The sequence below is a fragment of the Melozone crissalis genome, unplaced genomic scaffold (genome assembly GCF_028551555.1).
Source record: "Melozone crissalis strain CALT ecotype California unplaced genomic scaffold, PUWL_Pcris_2 ptg000042l_1, whole genome shotgun sequence".
NCBI classification, from domain to species: domain Eukaryota; kingdom Metazoa; phylum Chordata; class Aves; order Passeriformes; family Passerellidae; genus Melozone; species Melozone crissalis.
The window spans coordinates 25,047,789-25,072,559 of NW_026535820.1; the positions used below are offsets into that span (position 1 = coordinate 25,047,789).

The following is a 24,771-nucleotide window of genomic DNA, read 5'->3' on the forward strand; positions in this document are numbered from 1 at the left end:
AGTCTTTTCAGAGGAATTTCTAATGACAGAGACTGATTTACTTACAACAGTGTCAGAAGCAATGCTTCGTGTATAGTTTTATACATATATATGTATATATTGCTATGGGTAAGTCTGCATCCTTTTAAGCTTTAATTTAATAGCTTTTGTAGTATCCATTTGGTCAGATACATGTAAGCAGATTGTACAATTGTCTCTGTACAAATCAAATCTATTTGAATCACCATATGTGGAGCATTACTTACATTATAAACTTTAATTTTATGAAAGTATTAACTAAATAATAATTTAAATGTATGGGGAATTAAGATCCTTTGATATCCTGTTTCAATTTCTGCCACTTGAGAGTTTTTGGAAGCACTGATGTTTTCTAACTATATTTATTTGGTTTTGCTCTTGGTGCTATATATCTAACTGCCTTTGCTGGCAAACTTCTTGTTGAGTCCTATACATATTTCTGACAAATGTTATTATCTGTTTGCTGCAGGTAAGGTGTTTCATACTGATGCAAGCAATTTCTCTGTATGCATGTTTTATCCTTCTCTAGATATCAGAGTTAAATGGTACTGTTCCTTGAACTCCATGTAAGATACAGAAGGCTGATATTAGATCATGCATGTAGAATTTGTCTTTTCCCAAATAAATACAAAAGCAAGCAAATTTTTATTTTATAATGCGTCATTTTTTAATGAACATTAATTCTCTCAGTTTTTCTTTATAATACACAGGTTTATCTGTTTTCTAGTAGAAAAATGTTGTGGGCTTTACTAATAGCTACTAGTTTTTTCATATAAATTCTATTCTATTTTTTTGTAATCTGGATCAAGGTGAAATACCTTCTTTTCCAGAGTGAAAAGTCAAACTCCTCAACTTCTACTCCTTAGAGAGCATATATTAGATCTGACTTTCAAGCTTAAATTGTGCACTGTCATTTCAAGCAAGTGTTACCCTCATCTGACAGGGTCACCCCTTATAATTAAGAATGATTCTTAAAATAACCAGATTTCCAATGCAGATTTTCAAAGCAAAGCTAGGCATGTAATGACAATACCTGTGAGTAAAAATGCGGTAGGAAAATTATGTGAATTGAAGACTAAGACTACCCACAGTAATGTCCACAATTTCTTCCCAGTGTTATGATACTAAAAAACCTGCATTGGGATGTATGATGTCAAAACCAAATTTAAACTTTTTATTTTGGCTTAATTGATAAAAAAATATTGTTTTCTACTCACAGCAGTGAGTCTGAAGCTGCAATATGCTATTAAGTGATTCGTATATTTTTTTTTAGTTTTAGACATCTGAATGCTAATTGTTATTAGTATTATATGTGCGTAGCGTTTATTTCCTTGGTTTTTTATACAATAAAACAAAACCCACAACACTCTGTGGGTTTGGTCTGAATCTTTATGAGTCAGACTGAAACAGAAAGCCAATCTTTTGTCTGGTATTTCACCAGTTCTTAAACTCTCTTTTTACCAGGTTACAGAAAAAGACACCAGTAGGAATATCTCTTCAAAGTATTCATACAGAAAAGCAGTCTGTGTGATCATGCTTCCTTTCACCATAAGGAATCTTCAAGCAACTAAGTCTTCCTTATATTCCCTTGGGCAGGTCATGAACAGCTGAATATTTATTTATCATCTGTCACCCTACCTGCACTCTTCAGTTCAGCCAATACCATAGTGAATTCTAGCTAGTAATCAAATTTTGAAAGATAAAGATAGTGGAAGATTCTATTGGGAAAACCCTGCTACAATTTAATAGATTTCATCATCAGAAACTCAAACTTTTAACTTATCCGTAATTAATTTCATGTTACTCATGATTGTGATCTCTTATATGATTTTTTTTAGAATGTTTACTTCCTTCAAATAACAAGACCATTCTAAAAAGTCTTTTTCTACTCATTTTTCAGCAAACTTAAAGTAACTTAAAGTGTGAAGTAAGTTCAGTGGTTCTTTTCTCACATGTGAAAATTGACAAGGCAGGGTTCAATTGAATACTAGTAGCCTAATAAGATGTGGTCCAGTAACAGCTAGGAATAAATTCTTATTTCAGAGCAAAACATGCCCTTTGGCTATTATGTAAACATGATCTAAGGCTTTTTCAGCTAAAAATAATTTAAGATCCATTATAGGCCATTATTCTTTTTCACATAGAAATTACTGACAATGGCCTACATGGGGTTAAAAAAACTATGTTAGTGGTATGCACTACTTAACAAAAATTGTTTGTTGTTAAAATAGCTCACAGTAAAGACAGGAAATTATAAACATGATGGTTTAGTGTTGAAGGCTATTTTCCCACATAAATGGACAAAATCTCTGGATTGAGAAAGGATCAGACACTGTTATCCTTTTTGTACCAAATACAACCTGAAAGCACAAAGAATTCTCTTAAAGCCACTGGGACCATCTGTGGACTAAGGATTTATTTGGGGTATAACCCACATAAATCTATAGACCTAATCCCAAACATGTAGTTTTCACTATTGTCAACAACTAGCGATGTACAGTCGTTCTCTCTCTAGTCCTCCCCGTGAAGCAAATTATTAATATGCAAAATATTTTCTCAAATAAAACTAATTTTGCCACATCTGTTTGAAAGTCATTGGCGTAAAAGGTTGAAGTCATTAACACAATGTTTTAACTTTTAAAGCTCATTTGTAGCTGCTCATTCACACTGGCATCCTACCATGAGACTGAGAAGAATCTTTTTTCTTTCTTTTGGGAACAGGTGCTGCTTCATCTGCCTCTGGTCAGATGGCCACCCTGTTCCTTACCCCCCTACCCACCCAATTTTTCAGCTATGAATATAATGAATAATATTTCTGTTATTACCAGACCTCACACTATAAATCTCTTCTGATTTTAAAGCACCTCCATGTTTTATTTTTAAAAAGAGGAATTTAAACTGCACTAGCACTTTTCCACTTAGCCTACATACCTTGGTTTTCTTCAGTGAAGAGCAACTGTAGTAAACATTGCAGAATTTGTTTGCTGGGGCTGGTTTATTTGTTTGCTTCTTCCTTGCATAAGCTTTCCTGAATCTGTAATTCAGTTTCACTTATCTAAAATTTTACTTATAAAAATAAGGGGAAAAAAAGGAAAATAGAAACAAATATGTTGCATAATTTGGTTTATCATGATGCCAGCTTTTAGATGATTGCATCAGTTAATTGCAGGATATTATTTCTGTAAGATGAGTACTCAGTGAAAGAGAGGTGAGTAAAATACATGTGGGTTGCTTTTTTCAGACAGACCATTTTGAAAACATTGATGACCTCAGTTCCAAAATTGCTGCTGGGTAGTTGCTTCAGTAACGAATTGTTCTGGGATAGCTATATATTTGTTATGGAATGGTTGGAAAAAAATACAGTATGAAATGAATTTTGAAATCTTACTTGAGTCTTGCAGAATGATTCAGGATCATTTTCAAAGTGGATTAGCATTTAAAGCATTTTATTATCTTATTATCTAATGTCATACATAAAGTTTTATAACCATCAGTTTAGCATTTTAAAGATTCTTAATATTGTTATAATAAAACTGACTACTGCAGCTAATTTTATATTCCATAATAAAAAAATAAATCTGTGCTGGTAAATCAGTTATCCTTTAAACTCTTAATAAAAGGAAAAAATGCCTGTATTTGGACAGCATTTTGTTCTAAGTGCAGTAATATATAATGTGGTCGATTGCAGTATTTAAGTTAAATATTGATTCTTTTTCCTATCTTATTTGCTAAATTAAGTATTGGTTTATACATTTGCCAATAGCTTCATTAAAACTAAAATGGCAGCAAATACTTGCTGATGTCATAATATGCTTTAATTTTTCTCATAGGAAAAGACATTTGTTTTAATTTTATCATCCTAAGAACAATAAATAGATGATCTTGTAAGCACATTTGACAATGATATTAGAATATCTAGGGTCTACTTTTTCACAGAATTATATTTATATAATGAAGCAGTATACAAATATGCATGTTTAACTTTGGTTAATGTATGTGTTCAACTGCAACAATATACGTCTGTCAGCTTTGGAAACTGTTTAAAGCTAATGGATGACAGAATGTTTACAACATCCATTTATGGCTTCTGCTCCTCCTTTTATACTAGCAAGATCCAGATTTTCAGTATCTGGAAGAGGATCTAGATATCCAAAGCAGCAAGGTTTGCACGTAAACCCTTAGATTACCACAAGGTTTTCAAACTATAACCACTATCTCTTCATGTGGTAGCACCCCTGGTGTGTTTTATCCTTTCCAAAGGTTTCCACATCCAAAACTTTCCATATTGAATCCCTTGGGCTCTTATTTCTCCTGTTTAATGTGGGATGACCTCCTTTTTAAAAATCATTGCATTTGGTTGCTGAGACTTAGGAAAAAAAAGACAATTCAAAAAGTGCCTAATCCCCCACAGTTCTGTGGGAAGAATACATGCCTGCAAGCTGCTTAAAGTGAGGTCCCCAGTCTGCAAGGTAGTCATAGCTCTGATCCATGTCTGAGGTGTTTGAACCCAGCGAGCTGAGGGATCCTGCCGAGGAGCCAGTCCCCTCAAACGCGTAGGTCTGAAGCGAGTCGTAGGGAGGAACGCTAGGATCCGCATTTGCTTCTTCCAGCTTTTCTGAAATGAATTGCCTGAAGATTGCGCTGTCTGGGCCAACCTGCAGAGACTGCCTGTAGAGGCTCTGGATTTCAGAGGCCACCTTCTTCCGAGGTTTGTGCGTTCGCATGACAGTGCGTGTCCTCAGTGCTGAAATATCAAAGGCTTCTGTGTCCTCCTCGCCCCCTCCTTCATCGTCGTAACTGACAATGTTCTCTCTGAAATCTTCCATCTTCTCTGCAAAGGGAGGCTTCTTCTGCTGCTGCTGCTGCCTTATGGCTACAATTGCCAAAAAGAACACTGACAAAATAAAAAGAAAAGAGAAGGGACAAGAGAAAAAATTAAGCAGAACTAGATGCTATGAATATGTTTGGAAAGATTTAAAATATCGCTTCTTATCTTAGTATCAAGGCTGTTGAATGGTGAAGCTATCTTAACAAATTTATAGAGCTGTAATTTTTATGCATTTTATGGTTTTGAGATGAGCAATGGGTGTGTTGGAAAATGGCTACAAAGGGACTTATAAAAAAGGCAAATTAAATGGAGCAGTTCTTTTGGTAGATGCAAATTTGAAACTGATAGAAACACAGGTTATGCTATTTGAAAGTGCTCTTTTTATCACATAATATATCCATTTCACATTCAGAATTTAAATTCTTAATCTCTATCCGACTCTCTGATAAAAGCCCCATCAAGATCAAATGAAAAATGAGACAATGAGCAAGATATACTCCTCACCTGGTTGAATCATTCAGTTCCACAGACTGTGCTGAATGGTGTTCAACTGTTTCTGTTGTGCTGATTTTAAAATTTGAAGACTCACTAAATTCTGTGTCATTTCTCTGTCAAGCCTATGAATCCAATGATCTTATTTCCTTAATATGTGAAAAGTTTCTTACATCTTCTGTTAAGCATTATTATTTAATCCCACATAAGTTAATTTTAACTGAAACCATTCCTTTTGAATTGGTCTATGGCTTTCAAAGAGATTAATTCTTTCAGTTTTAACTATATCTTGCTGCAGTTCTATGTAACAAGTATTTTGTGGACTGCAGTGTTTTTACTCAGAACATAAAAGGATACAGCTATCAAGAATTATATCATTTTACTTAAGAACATGAGGAACCAGAAGCAGTTCTGTTTTCTACCTAGAATAGTTTACAATAAACCATTCTATTTGCATGGGAGATACCAACACAAGACTTGAAAGCATAGAAAACAAGAATTTTTACTATGTATTCACAAAACAGGTGGATTTCCAAATGCTTTGCCTGGTGAACTCTTCTGATGGTATACTTTCTACTTGAAAATTAAATTTTCAGATATAAATGGTATACATTATGTAGAGAACATTTTATTATTTAATTGTAAATAATTTCAAAAATTCAAAAATAATTAAGGAATTAAAAATATGTGTATTTGTAAATAGTGTAGTAGATTAAGTTCTTTCTTCTTTTGGACTAATATATTTTTCTATATCCCTGCTTTGACCTTGGTGATATGAATAGGTCCAGTAGATGCCATGGGTTTATTCCACCTGGAGAGAGAACCTTTTTGTAAGAACCCAAGATAATGCAGTGGTACAATTTGCCTGATCCTTAGATCCTGAAGTCAATAACACAAAGTGAACCTATTCAGATACCCTGCAACCAGCAATCAAAACTTGAAATGCACATTGACCTGTAAGCTTAAACTGACCAAAAGACATAAGGCAGATATCTAAGCTCAGATTTAAATAAGACAACTCTGGAAGTGCAGGCAAGCCTAGAAAAAACAAATTAATTGTATATTCCCATGTCTTCAATTGGAAACCAGGGCCTGGATGTAGGGAATATGATGCATCCCTGGGCTTTTCCATGAAGTCAAGAAATTGCTGGTGTCTAGAACGGCCAGCCTTGAGTTGTTGGTTTGGCTCTGAGTGCTGTTTGCCAGCTGTGCACAACCATACTAGAAAAACTCCTGTGCATTTGAACCCTTCTCCATCCCAGTTTTCATATCGAGAAATTCCCAGTTGTATCGGAAGTTAAGCTGGTGCCTCCTGAGAGGAAAAAGGAGATGTCCAGCATTTGGAGAAAACACTGTCTAGAGATGAAACCTTAATTGGGAAAGAAACTCCCTGTGTCTGGAACTTTCTGGCTGATGTCAGATTCCCTGTGTCTTGTATTATTCATAATTGATCTCAGTTCTACAGTTGCCATTCCTCAGGAAGAATAAGTAGGGTGCTACTTCTTTTAATATATTCCTACACTAGGACATTTTCTTGGATAATGCTGTCTTCACCTTTACCTGTGATCAATAAAGACTTTGGGCTCTGAAATCTTTGTTATTGCACTACCAGGAGAGTAAAGAGGATGATGACTCAACTACACCTATCTTTTAGGAAATTATGTTAGAATTCAAATTTTACTGAAAACCTGGGGAAAGGAAGGGAGAAATTATAGTTAAGAAAACAGGAAAGAAATTAAACTTTTGGTTTTTTTCAATTTTTACCAATGGCCCAGTACTTCCAGTGTTCAAGTCAAGGGTCCATCTTTGTTACTTAACCAATCCCTCTGTAAAAGGAAGCAAAGTCATTTTTCTTACTTGTACTTACCTAGGAATATTAATATGCAAGCCAAAGCAGCAACTAAAGCCTCTGTGCTGAGACCCAAGGAATACATGAAAGCTCCGTATCGGCAGTAGAAGGTGTTAACTTCCGTGTCACAGTCGCAGACAGTGACAGTGAGAGTATTTGTGCTTGTCAGCGGTGGAGTTCCATTATCCTGAATTAAGATTGGCAAGTAGAAAAAAAACTGCTCTTGCCTGCTGAAGCCACTTTTTCCTGTGAAAATTCCAGCTGTGTTATCTAGAAGATAAATTATCATGATGATATGCATTTATGTATCTTGTAACCACAACAATAATATTTAGTGCTATGTGACCTATTTAAAAGCAATCGTACTCTGCAAAACTACACATTAGCAAAAGTTAAAAACATAAAAGCAGGCACTGACATTTGGTGCATATTTTGTCAATTGTGAATAAATTTTATTTAGTTTTGATATATGCACTCCAGGGGCAATCATAAAATTTGACCGAGGAGCTCTGGTTTTAATGTTCAGAGCTAAAGAAGTTAACATCTTTTTCAGTACCTGGCACCTGCTCAGACTAATTAATTGGTTCTTAAAATGGTTCCATGTATCCAGCTGCTTCCAAGCCAGAAGTTCACAGATAAAATACAGACAGTTTGTCAATCAAAAAGGTTAAAAAGTGCTTCTAGCAGCACATAGTGAAAACAGGTGGCAAGGGAAAGAAGAAAAAGCAAGAAAAAATTCTACTAAAATGGTCTTTTATTTATTTCCTTGGCACAAAAACTGGAGCTACCTGGACTTCTACTGCCTAAAATAGCAAAACTATTTAGATGCTTCCACTTTGCTTTGTATTTAATTATGAGTGTTTAGAAATCTGTTTTGTAAAAAACACAGTAAACAGCTTAAATTCAGGTCCTGCTGCATATCAGTTTGAGTAAGTAACTTAGATTGCTGCAAAACAAAATAGTCCTGTCTACATACATGTATAATGAAAAGAAGGAAAAAGAATCTAGAAATATTTCCATGTCAGAATTTTTTCTCATGGCAGAGTGAAAGACTGCACGTGTGTATATGTAGTAGGGAAAAACTTGTATTATAGATGTATTTGCACAATACATCTATACAAACAGTCTCCTGAATTTAACTCCCTCACATGTAAGTTGTTCTAGGTTTCTATCATAGTTCAGAAAGTAACGCTGAGATAAAATACTAAAGACCTACAGTCTTTTTTTCTCTTCCTTAGGGCTATCACAATTCAACCAGCCATTTCTGCTGGATGTGGCAGAAAGAGGCAGGATGATATCTTATTACATCATATTTCAAAAAGTTTTGTTTTCCCCATTAGTAGCCGTCAAAAGGAACTGAATGGGTTGCTTTGTGTGAGGGTCAGCTTGGGTTTTGGGCAGAAAGAGGAAAGGTGGGAAAGACTCATGGCTTGTGCGCAATTTGACATTAATATAATGACTTATCTCTTCCTGGAAGGGAGTGAGAGATGAAGATGGGAACTGAAATTCTTATTGATACATTGAATAACTTTGAAGATAATTGAGAAGTAGTTTGCCATTTAATGTATTTGGAGCTCCCCAAAACTCGTTTCCATTGATTTGTTCCCTTGGCCAGAGCATTCAAATAATTACCATGGTCAATAAGAACGATGTGTACTTTAGCTTAGTCCAACAAAGCTTTATTTTGTAGTCTCAGCAGACTCACATTCCATTCCTAGTTATCTGTGTTTGTAATGTTGGCCTTGCTGAATTAATGAAATAACAATCTTCTTATATCAATCTTCCCTTTCTAATGGTCTTATTTCGCAGACAAATAATTTTAACAAGAAAGTTGGAAATGACCACCATATTCAGCATTAAGAAAATAATTTTTAAGAAATACCAGTGTATGTTTCATCTCAGCTGTTTTGTCTTTCCCTGAAATAAAATTGCCTTTTCTGTTTACATTAGTCACTTGAAAAGGAAAATACACTCTTTGATACTATTAAATTATTGTTTTGAAGTGGACCTCAAAAAGTATTTAACTTTTATGACAAAAATTTGTATTTAAATGGAAAATTTTAAGAAATTAGGAACCTGTTGGAAGCATGCATCTTCCATAGGAGGGTCTTAAACAGCTGCATGACTGACACTACCTTGGTTGTCTTTGACAGTAAAATGTGAGCTGTTTGAGTCCTCCTGAGCCAATGAGAAATAAAAATGGTGACCTTCTGCTGAGTCATCTTTATCCACTGCACTGATGCTCTGAATTAGCTGGAAAAATAAGAGAACAAAGTTGTTTAAGAGTAAAAGATTTTCCTTGTCCTTTAAAGCATTAGAAAGGATATAACAGGTCTGTTGAAATTAAACTGTTGATGTTGAGGATATGATCCACGAATCTGTATTTAGTGCATAATATGCAAATATTCACCAAACACCCAAATAGGCTTATTGAGACACATATTCTGCAAGTACTCTGCATTAGTTTTTCATCCATTTGAGACAGGTAGGCATTAAAACCTTGAGAAACTGTAAAATGCTTTCCAGATCTAATGACCAGGAGCAAATGAAGTCTCCATAAATCGTAAAAAAAAATATATATAGAATGTTTTGTTCTTTTTTTTTTTTAATCCAAGTGAAGAGTATATCATTCTGCATTTGAAGAAATCTTTCTATGCAAAACCCATTCCTTTTGAGTCCACAAACACATGGACATCATTCAACTGGTATATTGTGGCTCCAGTAAGTTACATGCATTGACAAGTTCACATGCTGAATTGTTGATTCTGGATATTATAACAGATTGATTATGGAATTTTTTGGCTGCTTTTTCTCAAGAAAACAAAATAGCCTTCATTTAGAAATCTGTCAAACCAGACAGTCATTGCAAGATAAAATAAAAAATAACAGCATTCAAAAGAATGTTTTTCATCTCTGTAAATAAACAACCACATAGTAAACATAATTAGCAGTATTTCTTTTTAAAAAGTCTATACTTGCTATATTTATCAGTAAATATTTCATTATCAGCATATATTAATGAACATCCTTGCTGATCAGGAGGAAAGCAAACTGCTGGAAGTTGACCAATTTTCAGAAAAGAGAGGGTCAAATTTGAACTTCAGCTCGATTTTATCAGTTATCTCATGCTCTGTATGTATTTAAACACAAGAACTTGAATCCTCAACTTTTCTCAAAGCACAGATCACCTGAATGATACAATCAGGGCTTTGAGTCAGTGGAAGTGGCTACTGCTGGTCTCCATCTGTGCCTTTGACAACTCTTTTCTGGTTAGATCCTTTTTTAAAGATCTAGAACTTCATCACACATTCTTTTTCTTTTCAAGCAAGCCAAGTTTGATGAAATCATCACAGGAAAGTGCAAAATGTGGCTTACACACCAAAAGCCTTGTGTGTAACACATTCTTAACACTGTTCCCTCTTCATGTGTGAAAGTTTTTTTAAAATCTATATTTTCTCTCTATTGAAACATGAGCACCCTTGAGGTTTTTAGTTTGTGTTTGTTGGGGTTTTTTTTGTTTTTTTTTTTTTTTTTATTGCCATTAATGACAGGAATAATTTTTCAGTGAGGTCATGGTGTAAAAGGGAGAAGGATTCTCAAGGGTTTTTTTTCTTTCCTCAGAGCTAACAAAATAGCTGAGGTGATGCAAATACAGGTAGAAAAATGCAGGTCAAGAAATCAGTGAGGATAAACTGACAGCTAACATTTCCTTGACTACCACAGGCATAATTTTCGTAAGAAAATGTAATTCCCAGAATATGCTCAGCATGAACAGAAATAGGGTACAAAGTTTAATATCCAGTCTGAATTGTGAAGAAGGACACATTTTATAATATTTTGCCATCTACCTCAAAAAAACCTAAAAGAGACCATACTGGCTTTTCTTGAAAATTTGCAGGCTACATTTCACAGATGAGGATAAGTCTTGGTATGAATGCACACCTGTCCTTAAAATTCAGGGTCTGTTAAGGTATACTAATTATGCAGAATAAAATAATGATCTGCAAAGACATCTTGGCCACATTTACTTTGTTTTGTTTTAAACCAAACTGTTTTGGTTTTACTTCAGTTACTTGGTAGAGAAAAATTACCTACCTACAAAATAAAAAAATTTATGAATTATTTTCATAAATTAAAAATAAATGAATGATTTTCATTCAACCAGGTATTACCAATATCTTTTGAAAACATATTTTTAAGAATATATAATGTGTGAAGATAATAAAATTAGAGTAGTTGTGCATTAGATACTGTTTTGCTATCTCATTATTGACTTCCAAATTGTACATATGGAATGTATTTGGCTCTGCACATTTAATCTATATCTGATTCAATCAATAAAATTCTAAGGAGAATGTGGCTAACTGAAAAAAACCCAAACTACCTTCCCTTGCTTTGATCTCTGCTGTCCCATTCTGCACAAGATTCCTGTGGTTGTTCTAGATATAAATATAGATACATATAGATACATATATAGATATATGCCCTTCAGGATGCACCTTAGCAACAAGGGAGAATTTGGAATGCGAGGTCAGGGCAAATCCTTATTGTTTACTTCTTGCTGTAGCTCTTCTACTAAGATTCAACAATGCCCACGTTAGTGTACAAAATATGCAGAGAGCAATCAGTACCTCTGATTTTACTGACTCGGAAGGAAAAATCACTCAGAGTGAAGGAAATTCCTTCTTTTATTTCCGATTTCCTAGGTTTTTGTACATCTAACCTAGGAGATTCTAGCCTTGTACCAGGGGAACTGGCATCACATTCTCAAAAATTGAAATTACTGCTTGTGTGTTAAGGCTTACACACCTCCTATATTTTAGCGCATAAATAAAGAAAATATAGTAGATGCATTGCTGCTCTTGCAAGGTTATGTCAGTTGTTGTGTTGACATGGCTGAAATTTATTTGCTTTAAAAATTCTTATTTCAAGTCTCATTAATATAGAAGCTTTAATGATCCAGAAGTACATTTTAAAAATGGATATTTCTTTAAAACAGAGATTAACTCACATGATTCTTTTTGGAAAACTAATTTAAATTTCTGATGGCTTTTGAGGACTTAAAGAATGCAGTGAAATATCTCAGTGCACTAGCAGAGAAGAAAGCTTTCACAAGATAAGCCACCAGAAGCATAGATGGAAAACAGGAAGATGCTCATTTTAGGCCTAAATGGAGGTGAAGGTTTAGAATCTGGACATTGGACAAAATTCCCCTGTGAGGACTTGTGGTAACTGTAAATGGCAACAACAGGGGAATACAAGGCGTGGTAAATCAGTTGTGAGTGATCTATCTGAACAAAAATTCCCACCCTGGCAAACTGAAAGAGGAAGAAATTCCTTATACACATGCCAGCCCAGGTTGTCAGAATGTCATCTTGTAAATAAATTATTTATTATATTTGATTGTATTTATTCATCTTGTAAATAAATACCTGTGGATTTTGGAATAGTTGACTGCCAGGTAAGCTTGATAAAACTTAATTGGAAATTTATTTCCTGAACTCCAAATGGTCTTACTTTATTGGAATTATGGAGAGGTCCAAAAGGAAAGGTCAACTCCTCTCTGTTGCAGTCCTTTCTGCTTCTATTGGCTTTCAACCAAGATGAATTTAAGGCATAAATTGTCTATCTGAAAAATAGTACTCTTAATTTTGATGCTAGAGAACTCTGAATGTAGAATTTTTAGTCCTTTATGTGTTAGTCTTACCAATCCCATTAGAGAAATGGAGGGAAGTGGAAACATTTACCACTTCTCTCTTTCCACTTCAGTTTCTTTGTTTTGTTTTCCACAAAACATCCTTCGATAGGAGTTCTGCTGTGGATTATAAGATGAAGGAGACCTAATCACCCATTTTTTTAGAGAGTACAGAAATCATTTTGTTTAAATTGGCAGAAGTCTTATAAGCAGTAAGATATTTCTCAGTCTCATAAAATTTACTGATCATCAGAGTTTAGAGCAGGTAAAAGATTAAAGTGTTGATAACTGGTAAGCACTACATGTTCCAGGTAGACCTTTTACCTCAAGAGCCAGGTTCTCCTGTTGACTGCTTCTATTTTGAAAAGCAAATTGGCAAAGTATTCCAATGATTTACCTGGGTCTACTGTAAACGTTTCTGCTCAACTATAAATAAAATTGTGTACTTATCTGCAAAGACTTAGCAATTACGAAGCTCATGCTGTGACACTGAGGTGCTTTTTTTATGTTTGCTCACATATGCTAATAAAATTCTCCCACCTGTGCCATTCTGCTAAGAGATAATGTCGTGGAATCATGGTCCACATAAAACAGAAAAAGGAATTGTCCATGGGTCACTGTGCCCCCTGTTTCAAAACATCACATGTCACACTCAGTGCATCTGCAAGTATAGCTCAGTGTAAGAGTCTGTTTCATTATACATTGCTTTCACAGCTTCATCATGTTTTTACACTCTAAAGGATGCATTCATTGTTGAGGGTTTTTTTAACTTTTTATTTTCTTATCATTACTGCTCAGATGCTTTTTGTAAATGTTGAAGAAAACATGCAATATGAAATAATAAACAGTCTTAACTCTCACTTTCATTTCTCTGCTAGGAAAAACAATTTGCATCATGATTTGCTAGAAAGGATCTGTTTTAGCAAACTACTCATTTTTAGCATTAATCATATGCTCATAGAATTTGTTTAAAGATTTCCTCTCTTTTCTTCTGTCAACATTTCATTATGTAGAGAAGTAATAGGAAACGAGTACTTTTCACTTACACTGTAACTGATTATTATTTTATTATGTGCCAAGTGCTGAGTAAATAAATTTGGTTTTTTTTTCTTATCTCTGACTCAAAGTTCCTGCATATTTAATCACGTTTTTGAATCTAATAAAAATTGCTATGCAAGCTTTAATATCAAAATCACTTCATATGTGATCCCCAAATTAAAGGAACTCAGAATTACTAGAATAAATACACATTAAAGATGATAGATTAATTCAGAGTATAGGTAGTTCAGTATTGTTTATCTTCAGCTGAAATCAGCTTTCTCTCTGATAGGAAGAAAGATCAATATTCATAAAAGGGCTGAAATTACCATGCATCGGTACATTATGGATGGCCAGCTTGCTCACATATAAGTATTTTGATACAGTCTACATCAATCTTTCAAGCTGCCTCATCTAGATGAGTTAATTTATTAATATCTTGGAAATTAGGTGGTTTTTTTTGAGATTCATTCTTGATGAGATGTCTCTAGTGCTACCTTTGGGGTGGATTTGGTCATCTTGGTGTTTTGACTATTTATAAAGCATATTTCCTTGGAAGTTCAAAGGTTTGTACTTAATTTACACACCCCTAAATGGTAAATAAAAACAATTAATAGAACATTGTAGTCATAATTCACTGTGTTTACATGCAGTTATAAAGTCAAAAAGTCTAATCAAAAGGTAATCACAGGTTTGAATGCCTTAATAATACTGTTCTATTTTATCTGATGATAACTATAGCTGTAGTGGAACAGAAGACTATTTAACAGTGCAACTTTCATGTTCAATTCATTTGGAAAACATCTCATAGAATGATGGTGCAGTGAAAGTGTTTTTCAACATTTTAAAGAAAACTTGAGTTGTGGTGTAGTATACAGCTGACTTCTGTATTATAGGACAGTACTAAACAATAACATTAAATGGATAGTGAAAATTCCATTCAAGATGTCTAATAAACATGATCAATAGATTCAGTATGATGCCAAAAACACCTATCTATCTTCTTTATATCCATTTTTATTGTCAAATTTGGATTATAGTCCCACAGACTGAAATCTAATCCTTTTGTTTGAATGACTTTTGGAGGCTAAGTTAAACATAGCTGCAATTCGCACAAAAACACCATGCAGGGGCTTGAAGGTCAGCACTTAGTCAATAAAAGCAGACCAAGAATTTTGATAGTCTTTCAGAAAATCCAAAACTTCAAAGCAAGCTCTCTCATCTAGACTGAAGTTATTATTAACTGTGTATGAGTCTGGATAATTAGAAAAACAATTACTTTTACTCATAGTGTGTTTTATATTCTATATCACAAATCAGTATACTTTTAGGCTATGTAAAAATAACTTAATTGTAACCTCACTCTACATTACTTTTATAGCTAACCAGGCTGACACCAAGATAAAGACTAGATTGAATTAAACAATTAAGCATTCATTTATTAGTGGTATCTTTTCCTTCCTTTTCCCCTAAACACTGTAAACTCATGCAGTGAGTAAACTCATGCAAATATATTTTGGAATGTCCCATGAAATGAGACACAGCTCAGATCAGGGTAAGAAGTGAATTGCAGAAGTGCAGAACATCTCTGGAAACATCTCTCAGCACATTGATTCCAGCTAAAAGGATAGACAGCTGTGATAGTGTAGCTACACAACCTTTAATCTCAACTTAACATGTAAGCAGATTCCATAGCTGCTTGAAATTGATTGCAGAAATAGTTTTAAGATAAAAAGGTATGTAATATCCTGGATAAGTCCTTTAATTGCTTAAACTAATTCTTCTGAAATGTAAATTTCATTATTCATTGGACAACCAGGCCACCTATAAAATCACATTTGAATCTTGGTTTCTTGCTGAGAAAAAAAAAATCTGTGAGTTAAAAATAAAAAAAAAAGTTAACACCAAAGAAGATACATCAGCTAACAATTCTGTTTTAATCTTAAACACTGAATAAAATATCATAAACTCTGGACTGTGATAATTATGCATTTCAGTAGCATTTTTCTGTTGTTCTTCCTAAGATAATTAGTTAATGAGAAAATTATTTATCATTACTGCTGCAGTCTCAACAGGCTAAACTAAAGATGCCTGTGATTCTCAAAAACCTATAACAAGGAAAATAAAAAATATTAATATTATGCTTCTCTGTAAGGTGAGAAAAATATCACATTCAACCCTCATTCATATATTGCAATGTGAAAGAATAATTCAGTGTACTATACTTAAAGAATTTATTAGTATTGTTAACACTGCTATTCTTTGCAGAACAGTTTTATCCAGTTATTCTCAAAATATTTAATATATATGTATGCAATTGATTTTGAAAAGTAGCTATTGATAGGTTAGCATACAGATATTATTTATCAGTAGGCGACTACGGAATACTAAAAACCTTGAGAAATTAATCACGTGGGTTTTTATCTTGGAGGCAAGTCTAAAACATGGATAACAAATATCCATGTTATAAGCATCCATATTTAATTAATGGTGTCTTGAAGCCAAGGAGCATGAAATGCAGTTGATTTAATGCCTGCACTTTTATCTGTCAAAGAGATACCCCAAGACCAATAGAAATGGCTTACTCCAAATACCTCCTAAACAGAGGTAGCCTTTGCAGATAGGAAGATTTCCAAATGCAGAACAAACAAAGTAGTTTCTGATAGAGAAATATATAAATGGATGCAAAAGGCCATAAAGAGATCATCTGAGCAACAGGAAAAGTTTTCTTTAACCGCAGAGTAATTGAGGTCAAAATAAACCAAAATGACATAAAAAGAGAGATTGTTTGACTGAGGAACCAACACAAAAAAAAATTTGAACAGAACCATCACATATGTCCTAAAGGTCTTTTTATTAATGCCCAAATAATGCTTTAGAGTGGTGGAAAAACATATAGATGATTTTCCTCTTAAAGATCTTTTTTTGTTTGGTTGGTTATTTTTCGATGTTGTTGTTTATGTCATATATATTTTTTTTAAAGTTCCAAACCTGACCAACCAAAAAAAAATCAAAGGCCTACCCCAAAAAAAATTTTTTTGAACATCCTGGATTTTTTTTACAGGAGGAAAATGGAAAGACAGCAGTGTAAGTGGGAATCGGGGTAGCTGACTGATGATACACCATTCATGTGGATATCAAGCAGGAAATGGAAAATAACCTCCTGGGAAGGATGTTAAATATAACAATAAATTAAGCTGCCAGCTAGGGAAGGTGTAGTGAGGGCAATGTCTTAAACATTTGAAGACTTGTGCTGAACTAGTCAGGATTTGAATTCAGTTCACAGTAAAAGATTTCTACCTGAAGGACACAATGTATCTGGTTTGAAATTGGTCTCGGCCTGGTTCTAATGTTGTTGCTGAAGTTACCAGCCACAGGTTTTTCAGCTGTAACTCTAACATGAAAAAAATTTGTGTCCTATATTTTTTCAGAAGTTTCTGCCTGTACTTTATTACTTTTTTTTAAAAAATACAAACAAGACATACAGATTTTCTTTTAAAAAGGGAAAAAATACACATCACTGTACAGAAATTTAAATTTCATATTATGCATATATCAACAGAACGAACTTTGGAAATAGAAAAAGTGCAGTCTGTACTCACAGAACTGAAAGAATCAATACTAAATATCTCAGACCAAATCTTCATTGTAGTGAGAAAAATGACTAACTACTTCATGCTCACCTGTCCAGAAACTGCATTTTCACAAACAAATGTTTCATAATTTTTAGGGAATTCTGGTGCATTATCATTAACATCAAGAACTTGAACATACACATTTGCTTCCGAAATTTTTTCAGGATTTCCTAATAGTTGAAAAAAGACAGAAATAAAAAAAAGTTATTAATAATCTTCTATGTATTTTAAAGCAATATAAAGACTAGAAAATATTGGATTTGTTGGTGCTTCTCTTTACCCAATCAGAAACTGATTTAAATAAAAAAAATAAAACATGATCAGTAAAAAAATAAATAATTTCTTGTTGATTTAGAAAAATTTACTGTACAAGCCATATCTAAGGTTATGTGTTGGGAAAGTGTCGACTCTTCTAAGGGTATCTGGTCCTTTTACAGTGAAATAAGAGTTAATAGGACAAAGAGGTAGCCATGAACAACATACTGGATCAAAAACCTGTGGGACAAGTGGTAAAGAGAGGGGATGATGAGGACGTAACCTGGTCAGGTATACTAATTGATGTGGGCACCTGAAGTGGTGTGAGAATGTTTTTTCCATCAGATCAGTGGTCTTGAAAATTGAGAAACCAATGAAGAAAAAGGGGAAAACAGACGCAAAACCAAGAGACAGACCTGATAAGATAAACACAGAGACTATAGCAAGGAACAAACCTAATTATAATTGATGGATTATCCAGAAAACACAGGACAAATATTCCAGCTAGATCAACTTGGACTTTGTAACTGGCAAGACTTTAAATGAGAGGTACCCCAGATCTGGGAAAATGGGAACTCAGTGGAGATTTGTGGACCCATGGGATACATGCAGAGAGGAGCAAAGAGAGTTCAGCTAGAAAATGGTATAGAAAGGGCTGGTTGTGTGCAAAACAGAGCCAGACAGTGCATTTGTCTGGCTTAGCCTTGCACCTGATCACCAGTCTGTTCTATCAACTTACATCTTCTTAATAAACATTTTCTTAGCCATGTTTCTGCATAATCTCACTCTTTCTCTCTGCATATGTATGTGTGCTGCAAGGACTAAGTGGCAGCTACTGGTGTGACCTGCATATGTGTGAATGAAAATTGATTCCAGATACTGGAGCAGGATGGGGATCTGTGATGCCAGCTACTGACTCAGGAGCACAGGGGACAATTGTCTGTGCCCTCCTCAGACTTGGCGTGCATGAGGTTCGTGTATGTTTTTACTGACAAACTTTAAACTGGATTCAACAATTGTTAGGGATCCTTGGGTCCAGGAGAAGTGCTTGGGAGGTTCACTTAGGGAGGACTTGCAAATCTGGAGTGCATGAAGGATTAGTATGTGAGTTCTGTGGGTTTCAAGTAAGCATCAGGTGTGCACTGGCTGGTGAGTTGGAGACCTTTGAATTAGATAAGAGGACTTGGGATTCAGGAAGGGGTGTTGGGCAAACAGATGGGATGAAGGGATCCATGAGTGTGTGTGTTCTTGTGAATCTGGAGAGTGCTGTGCATGTGTGTATGTCTGCATTAGTGATCTTCTGCCTTCCCAGAAGAAGAGGGGAGTGGGCTGCCTGTGCTTGTAGGCAGGGGGAGTCCTGTATGTAGGTGCTGCTGAAGGCAAAGCCTTGTCTGTGTCAATCCGAGTGACTGACTGCTACTGGCTGAGCCTGCAAACAGGTCAGCAGCATTCCTGACCTGGGTCTGCTGGTCAACAGCAACTAAACATGAGCCAGATTGTGCCCAGCTGGACAAAGCTTGGCTGAGGGAGCTGGGGTTGTTTAGCCTGGAGAAGAGGAGGCTCAGGGGAGACCTTATCACTCTCTGCAATTGCCCAAAAGGAGGTTGCAGGGAGCTGGGGGGTTGATCTGTTTTCCCAAGTAATAAGTGATAAGTGGCCACAAGATGCGCCAGTGGAAGTTTAGATTGCATATTAGGAAAATGTTCTTCTTGGAAAAGGTTTTCTAGCATTGCCATAGGATGCCCTGGGAAGATGTTGAGTCACCATCCTTGAAGGTATCTATAGTGCCAGATACAGATCGTGCATCAGGCACATGGTTTAGTGGTGGGCTTAGCAGTGCTGGGTTCATGGTTGGATTCAATGACCTTATCTGTTCCTTCCAAATCAAACTACTCATTAACTCTTTGATTCTATATTGGATTCCTCTTGGAAGTCCTTTACCTATCAGCATATTGAATTCTAACTTACACAGCATAGCTTTAAGAAATATCTGCTTCTCCACAGTGAAAGTTATTATTATTCTTGTAGGCAAAAAGTTCCTCTGCAATAACATTGCTCACGTTAACTTCGATGTGTTGTTGGGTAATGAAGACGGTTTTCCAGTGATTAAAGTAATCTTAAAATATTCCAGGAATAGTGAACATTTTTCAGCCTAAATGTCTGTCAATACATCAGTCACCTATATCTAAACCAGGACTGCATCAATAATTATAGTTAAAATATGTCTCATGTTCAGTGCTAGTGTCACTGCGTCTGACCTGTTCAGAAGTTCTTAAGGCATTGATTTAAATTAGTCAAATGGATCTTTAAGAAAAAAGCTAAATATACTTCTCTCTGCCTCTTTTCAAACTACATGAGTTTGGTTGGTTCTTACATTACTTTTTTAATGCACAATACACTAGGTCCTTGGAGCAAACATTCGTTTTCTTGGATGTTATGGAATCTATGCTGATAGCTTTGAGTCTTTTGCTCAAGGAAATAGCAGGAAAAGCAAGTACCACAGAGATAAAGGCATAGATACTCAGCAGTTTAACATTTCTGTTCCTCCTGTGAAGTCATTACAGCTGAGCTAATTTACCAAACATTGTGATCTGTCAGACTCATTTCAAAAATATTTCTTTGTGTGATGACATTTCTCCTGTTGAATCAAATGTCCGTATAATACAATAGGCAATGAAATAGTGCTCAGCTTCTTTTAGATAAACATAAAAAGTAGCATACATTCCTTTTAGAAAAAAATATAAAGAGTGTAGGAGTTACCTGATTTCTTCTGTTGAAGTCACAATTGGATGTATAGGGCAGAGATTTGACTACATTGTCTTTCAAAGGAGAGCTTTATAATCTTTAATAGAAAGAAGGGAATACCTTTGGTGGCTTCAGTTGTATAGAAAATGATACAGGAAGGACCCAGCTAGTTTTGCCTATTCTTACCTTGTTTATTTGTAGCATTCATGGGTACTATATTGGCTTTAAAGCCTACCCTTTACTTACACAAAACATTTAGATAGCACGTTGTTGGAATCATGTCTGTATTCTTCCAAGAAAAGGTTGCAGGTTTTTTGTTTGGGTTTTTTTTTTGGGGGGGGGAGGGCAGGGGGGATTTTGTAATAGCCTTGTTTCTAATTCTTTAATATATTTGGGTTGTAGCACCATGGCTGCCTTGATGGGATTTTTTTTTCCTTAGTATAGGGTTATATGACAAGGAAGACCATTTCTCTCATTTCTGTATCTATGGAAGTTTTTAACAATATGAAAATTTTTAATTTTTCTGAAATCAAAGCTGTTTTGTTTTGGGAGGGAGACACATATTGCAAAGCCACCCTTGAAATCAGTGTCTGGTGAATATTTAATTACAGTTATTATAGTTTTGGTGAAGCAGAGTTACTGCATTTGTTGCATTTTGAAAAGAAGGTAGGCAACATGCATTCAGCTAATGTACCCATATTGTACAATGTCTAAATATCTCCCAATTAGCAGAAAATTTTTTGTTACAATCTCTACAAGAGAGATCAGGACTTGAAAAGCAAGGACAAAGAGAAGAGGATGTCAAGTGCAACAAGCTGGATCAGTGTGAAAATTAAAATACTTAAATTTCTAGGGAACTGTATTATTAACTTGACGATAAAAGCAATGACCTTCTCTAGATATAAAACAGAATTCTGTATTTGCAGGGGATTATAGAAAGCTTACATTGACATGAGCCAAGCGAGCATAAACCTGTAATGATAACAATAATACTTGCACTACTACTAACAATAAATGCCATCTTCATAATTCATGTTTTTATAGCAGGAATATCATTAATGTTAAGGCAAATTTCTTTACTTCCTAAAAGAAATGAACCTAAAAAGTTTTTTAAGAAAGGACTACTCCAAAAAGTTAAAAGCTTATCAACAAAAATATATATGTGACCAAGGCAGGGTGACATTCAATTTCAAATTTATATTATCCATACTGAAATTATCACAGAACTTCAGTCCTGTATCCAGGTCTGGAGACCCCCATGAAAGGACACCTGCAAGACTCAGTGGTAAAATGACGTTTGTCTGTTGTGAGTTAATTTTGTTGGGATTGACAGTATTAAGTAAAACTGATCACAGAATCATCGATAATTGAGGTTGGAAAAGACTTCTAGTTAATTAAGTCAAAATGTCAACCTAACTCTGCCATGTTCACCACTAAACCATGACCCCAGGTTGAGGTATCCCATGAATTCTCCCACCTTGGTCAATCCTCAAGCCCTCAGCCCTGGAAACATTAACTACTTATCATAGAGTCATCCCTCCCAAAGAGAAAAACAGTCTCTCCCACGGTGTCTCAACTTCCCTGGATTTCTCCTTCCCCTGTCATTGGCTTGGTACCCCTGGTGGCTACCCCCCACCCCTGGTGGCCAGGCCCCTCTGCCCACCCCTTAGCTCTGCCCCCCACCCCTTCCCTTTATACGCTGCGTGATCCACATGGTTGATCCTCTTTTCCCGGGTTTGTCCTTCAGTAGCAGTGTTACTCTGCTGGAATAAAACCTTGCAAAAGAGCCTTTCTTGCCTCTATCGCTGAGCCAGCTGTGCTTAGTGTTGAGTAGAGGTTTGACTGCACTGCCTGAATGCTAACTCAGCTTGCCTTTCAACAGGAGAGGCTTGCTGGGGACAAGAGATCGGCAGCGGCGCCACCACTTTAACACCCGCATTTTTACCAGGTATCACATCCACAGGTTTTTTGAACACTTCCAGGGAAGGTGACTCATTTACTTCCCTGGGAAACTTATTCTAATGCTAGACAACCCTATTGCAGAAAAAAAAAATCACCAGTATCTAATTAAACTTCCCCTGGTACAGCTTGAGGTCCTTTCGTCTTGTCATCTTACTTGTTACATGACAGAGGAGACTGACCCCTACTTCCCTGCAGCTTTCTTTCAAGTACTTGTAGACAAAGTTCCCTCCCTGCCTCCTTTTCTCCAATCCAAACAACCCCAACTCCCTGAGCTGCTTCTCATAGGATTTGTGTTCCAAATCCTTCACTCTCTCTGTTGTCCTCTCCTGGATATGCTCCAGGACCTTCTGGTCACTCTACTCCCGGCCTGCAGTGCCAAGCAGGGTTGTTGTGACCCAAGTGCAGGACCTGGAACTTGTTGGATTTCATACAACTGGTCTTGGTCCATCAATCCAGCCTGCCCACATCTCTCTGCAGAGCTTTTATACCCTTCAACAGAAGAACCTCTCACAGCCCAGCTTGGTGCCATAGGTAAGCTGACTGAGAGTGCACTCAGTCCAATCATCCAGATCATTGATAAAGCATATTGAACAGAACTGACCCCAGTATTGAGCTTAGGGAAAACCAGTACTGACTGTCTGTCAATTGGATAGTAATGATTTAAAGATTTCTTGCTCTCAGGCAAGATTAGAATGCCATTGTTTGTTCTTCAGCTTTGTACTTGGTTACAGGGGCCTGAGTAAATGTATGTATTGCAGTAAAAGATCTCTGTATTGTATAAGTGACTCTGACCCGATTCTAGTTATTGTAAATGGGCTGCAGCTGTGATGTCCTTAATTGGGCAGCAGCTGTAGCCCGTGAAGGTGGCTGAGATAAAAGGGGGTGGGGCAGTCAGGGAGAGCCTTGGAGGAGCCCTGATGAAGAAGCAGGAGCAACACTGCTGTGAAGAGCTGTGTGTGAGAAAGCCACTCATAAGGTATGGGACTCTAGAAATATGATAACAGCAATATGATTACAACAATTGGTGACCCCGATGTGCTAGAAGATAGGACAGCTGAGAGCTGTTGCAGCCTGAGAGCTGGGGACTCTAGAAATATGATAACAACAATATGATTAAAACACTTGGTGAAAGTTTCTTATAACAGAGTAAAAACTTATGAAAGAAAACTTGATTTTTCTTGAGCTTTAGGCATAAAGTGGAGAGTCAAAAGTTTGCAAGTTGTCCCTGCTCACGTTTAAGTTCCAACAGATTAACATTAGGCCCTACTTCTGAATACTTTTAAAACATGCTCCCTCAATGGCATGAGGACGGGATGATCCACATCACAGGTCCAGAATAACAGAGTCAAGCCTCTCTCACTAATCTCTGATCCCTGCAATTGTTGCAATGGACTGAAAAGTCTTGTGTAGTGTATGAATATCAGGGCATATCAACAGGCTCCTGGGGCCTGTTGTAACACAGTTTTAACACTTGACTAAGGTACAGTGAACATCTTATTTGGATGATCTCTAATGACATTTTGATTGTGCTTTGGTGGAGCCACAATGTCATCCACCAAATGTCTCATGCACACAGTACATATAGTTGTATTTTAAGAAGTAATATACTGCTAGTTCCTGATAAAAATCCTTTCAGGTGTGCCCAGACCAAGGTGACCTAACTTCAGATCTTTTGAACGTATCATTATAGACAGTGACCTTATCATCATTAAAGAAATAAAGAATAAGAATTTGAACACAATGGAGTCTCTATTTCTCTATAATAGCTTTCATTACTGTGAAAGTCTCACTTTCTTTTGCTGCAGGAGGCAGTTATTAACTTGTAGCATTTTGTTCTCTCCTGTTTTATTGTTTAACTAAACAAAAAAGTCTAGGCCAAAGTTGTCCTGCTGTGTTTCCATAGAGCTGTTCAAGACATGCCAGAGATCAAATTTGCTAACACCTGTCAACTGCCCAACAACATGAGAATGAAATTCATGCTTAAAATCTCACAGAGTGGCTGAAAAGGAAGAGAGTACCATCAATTCCTAAACACAAGTTAAAGACTTCAATGAAAATTGATACTGACTATGCTATAGTAGACTTCCAGCAGTAATGTTCTACAGGGAAGTCCCCTTTTAGGCAACATTGAAGTTGAATAATGCATGTTTAAAGTGGTCATAGCAATAAATTACATTTAACTGAGATTCAGGAGTAAAGAACAGATGCTAAGATTATTTGGCAAAATAGGTCTGATCTATTGGTTTTACTCCAG

At 35.8% G+C, this 24,771-nt stretch overlaps 1 protein-coding gene across 1 annotated transcript in view; it reads right to left on the reverse strand.

Annotated features, from left to right (window-relative positions):
- Positions 1-3,535: 3,535 nt before the first annotated feature.
- The window catches only part of CDH19 (cadherin 19), a 116,458-nt gene continuing 95,222 nt past the window's right edge, over positions 3,536-24,771 (reverse strand). Inside the window, exons 9-12 of the mRNA XM_054284645.1 lie at positions 17,604-17,725; positions 9,323-9,440; positions 7,206-7,457; positions 3,536-4,912 (exon numbers count right to left, since the gene is read on the reverse strand). Of these exons, the coding sequence (XP_054140620.1) occupies positions 4,416-4,912; positions 7,206-7,457; positions 9,323-9,440; positions 17,604-17,725 (989 nt within the window). The 3' untranslated portion in view covers positions 3,536-4,415. The remainder of the gene's footprint in view (positions 4,913-7,205; positions 7,458-9,322; positions 9,441-17,603; positions 17,726-24,771) is intronic.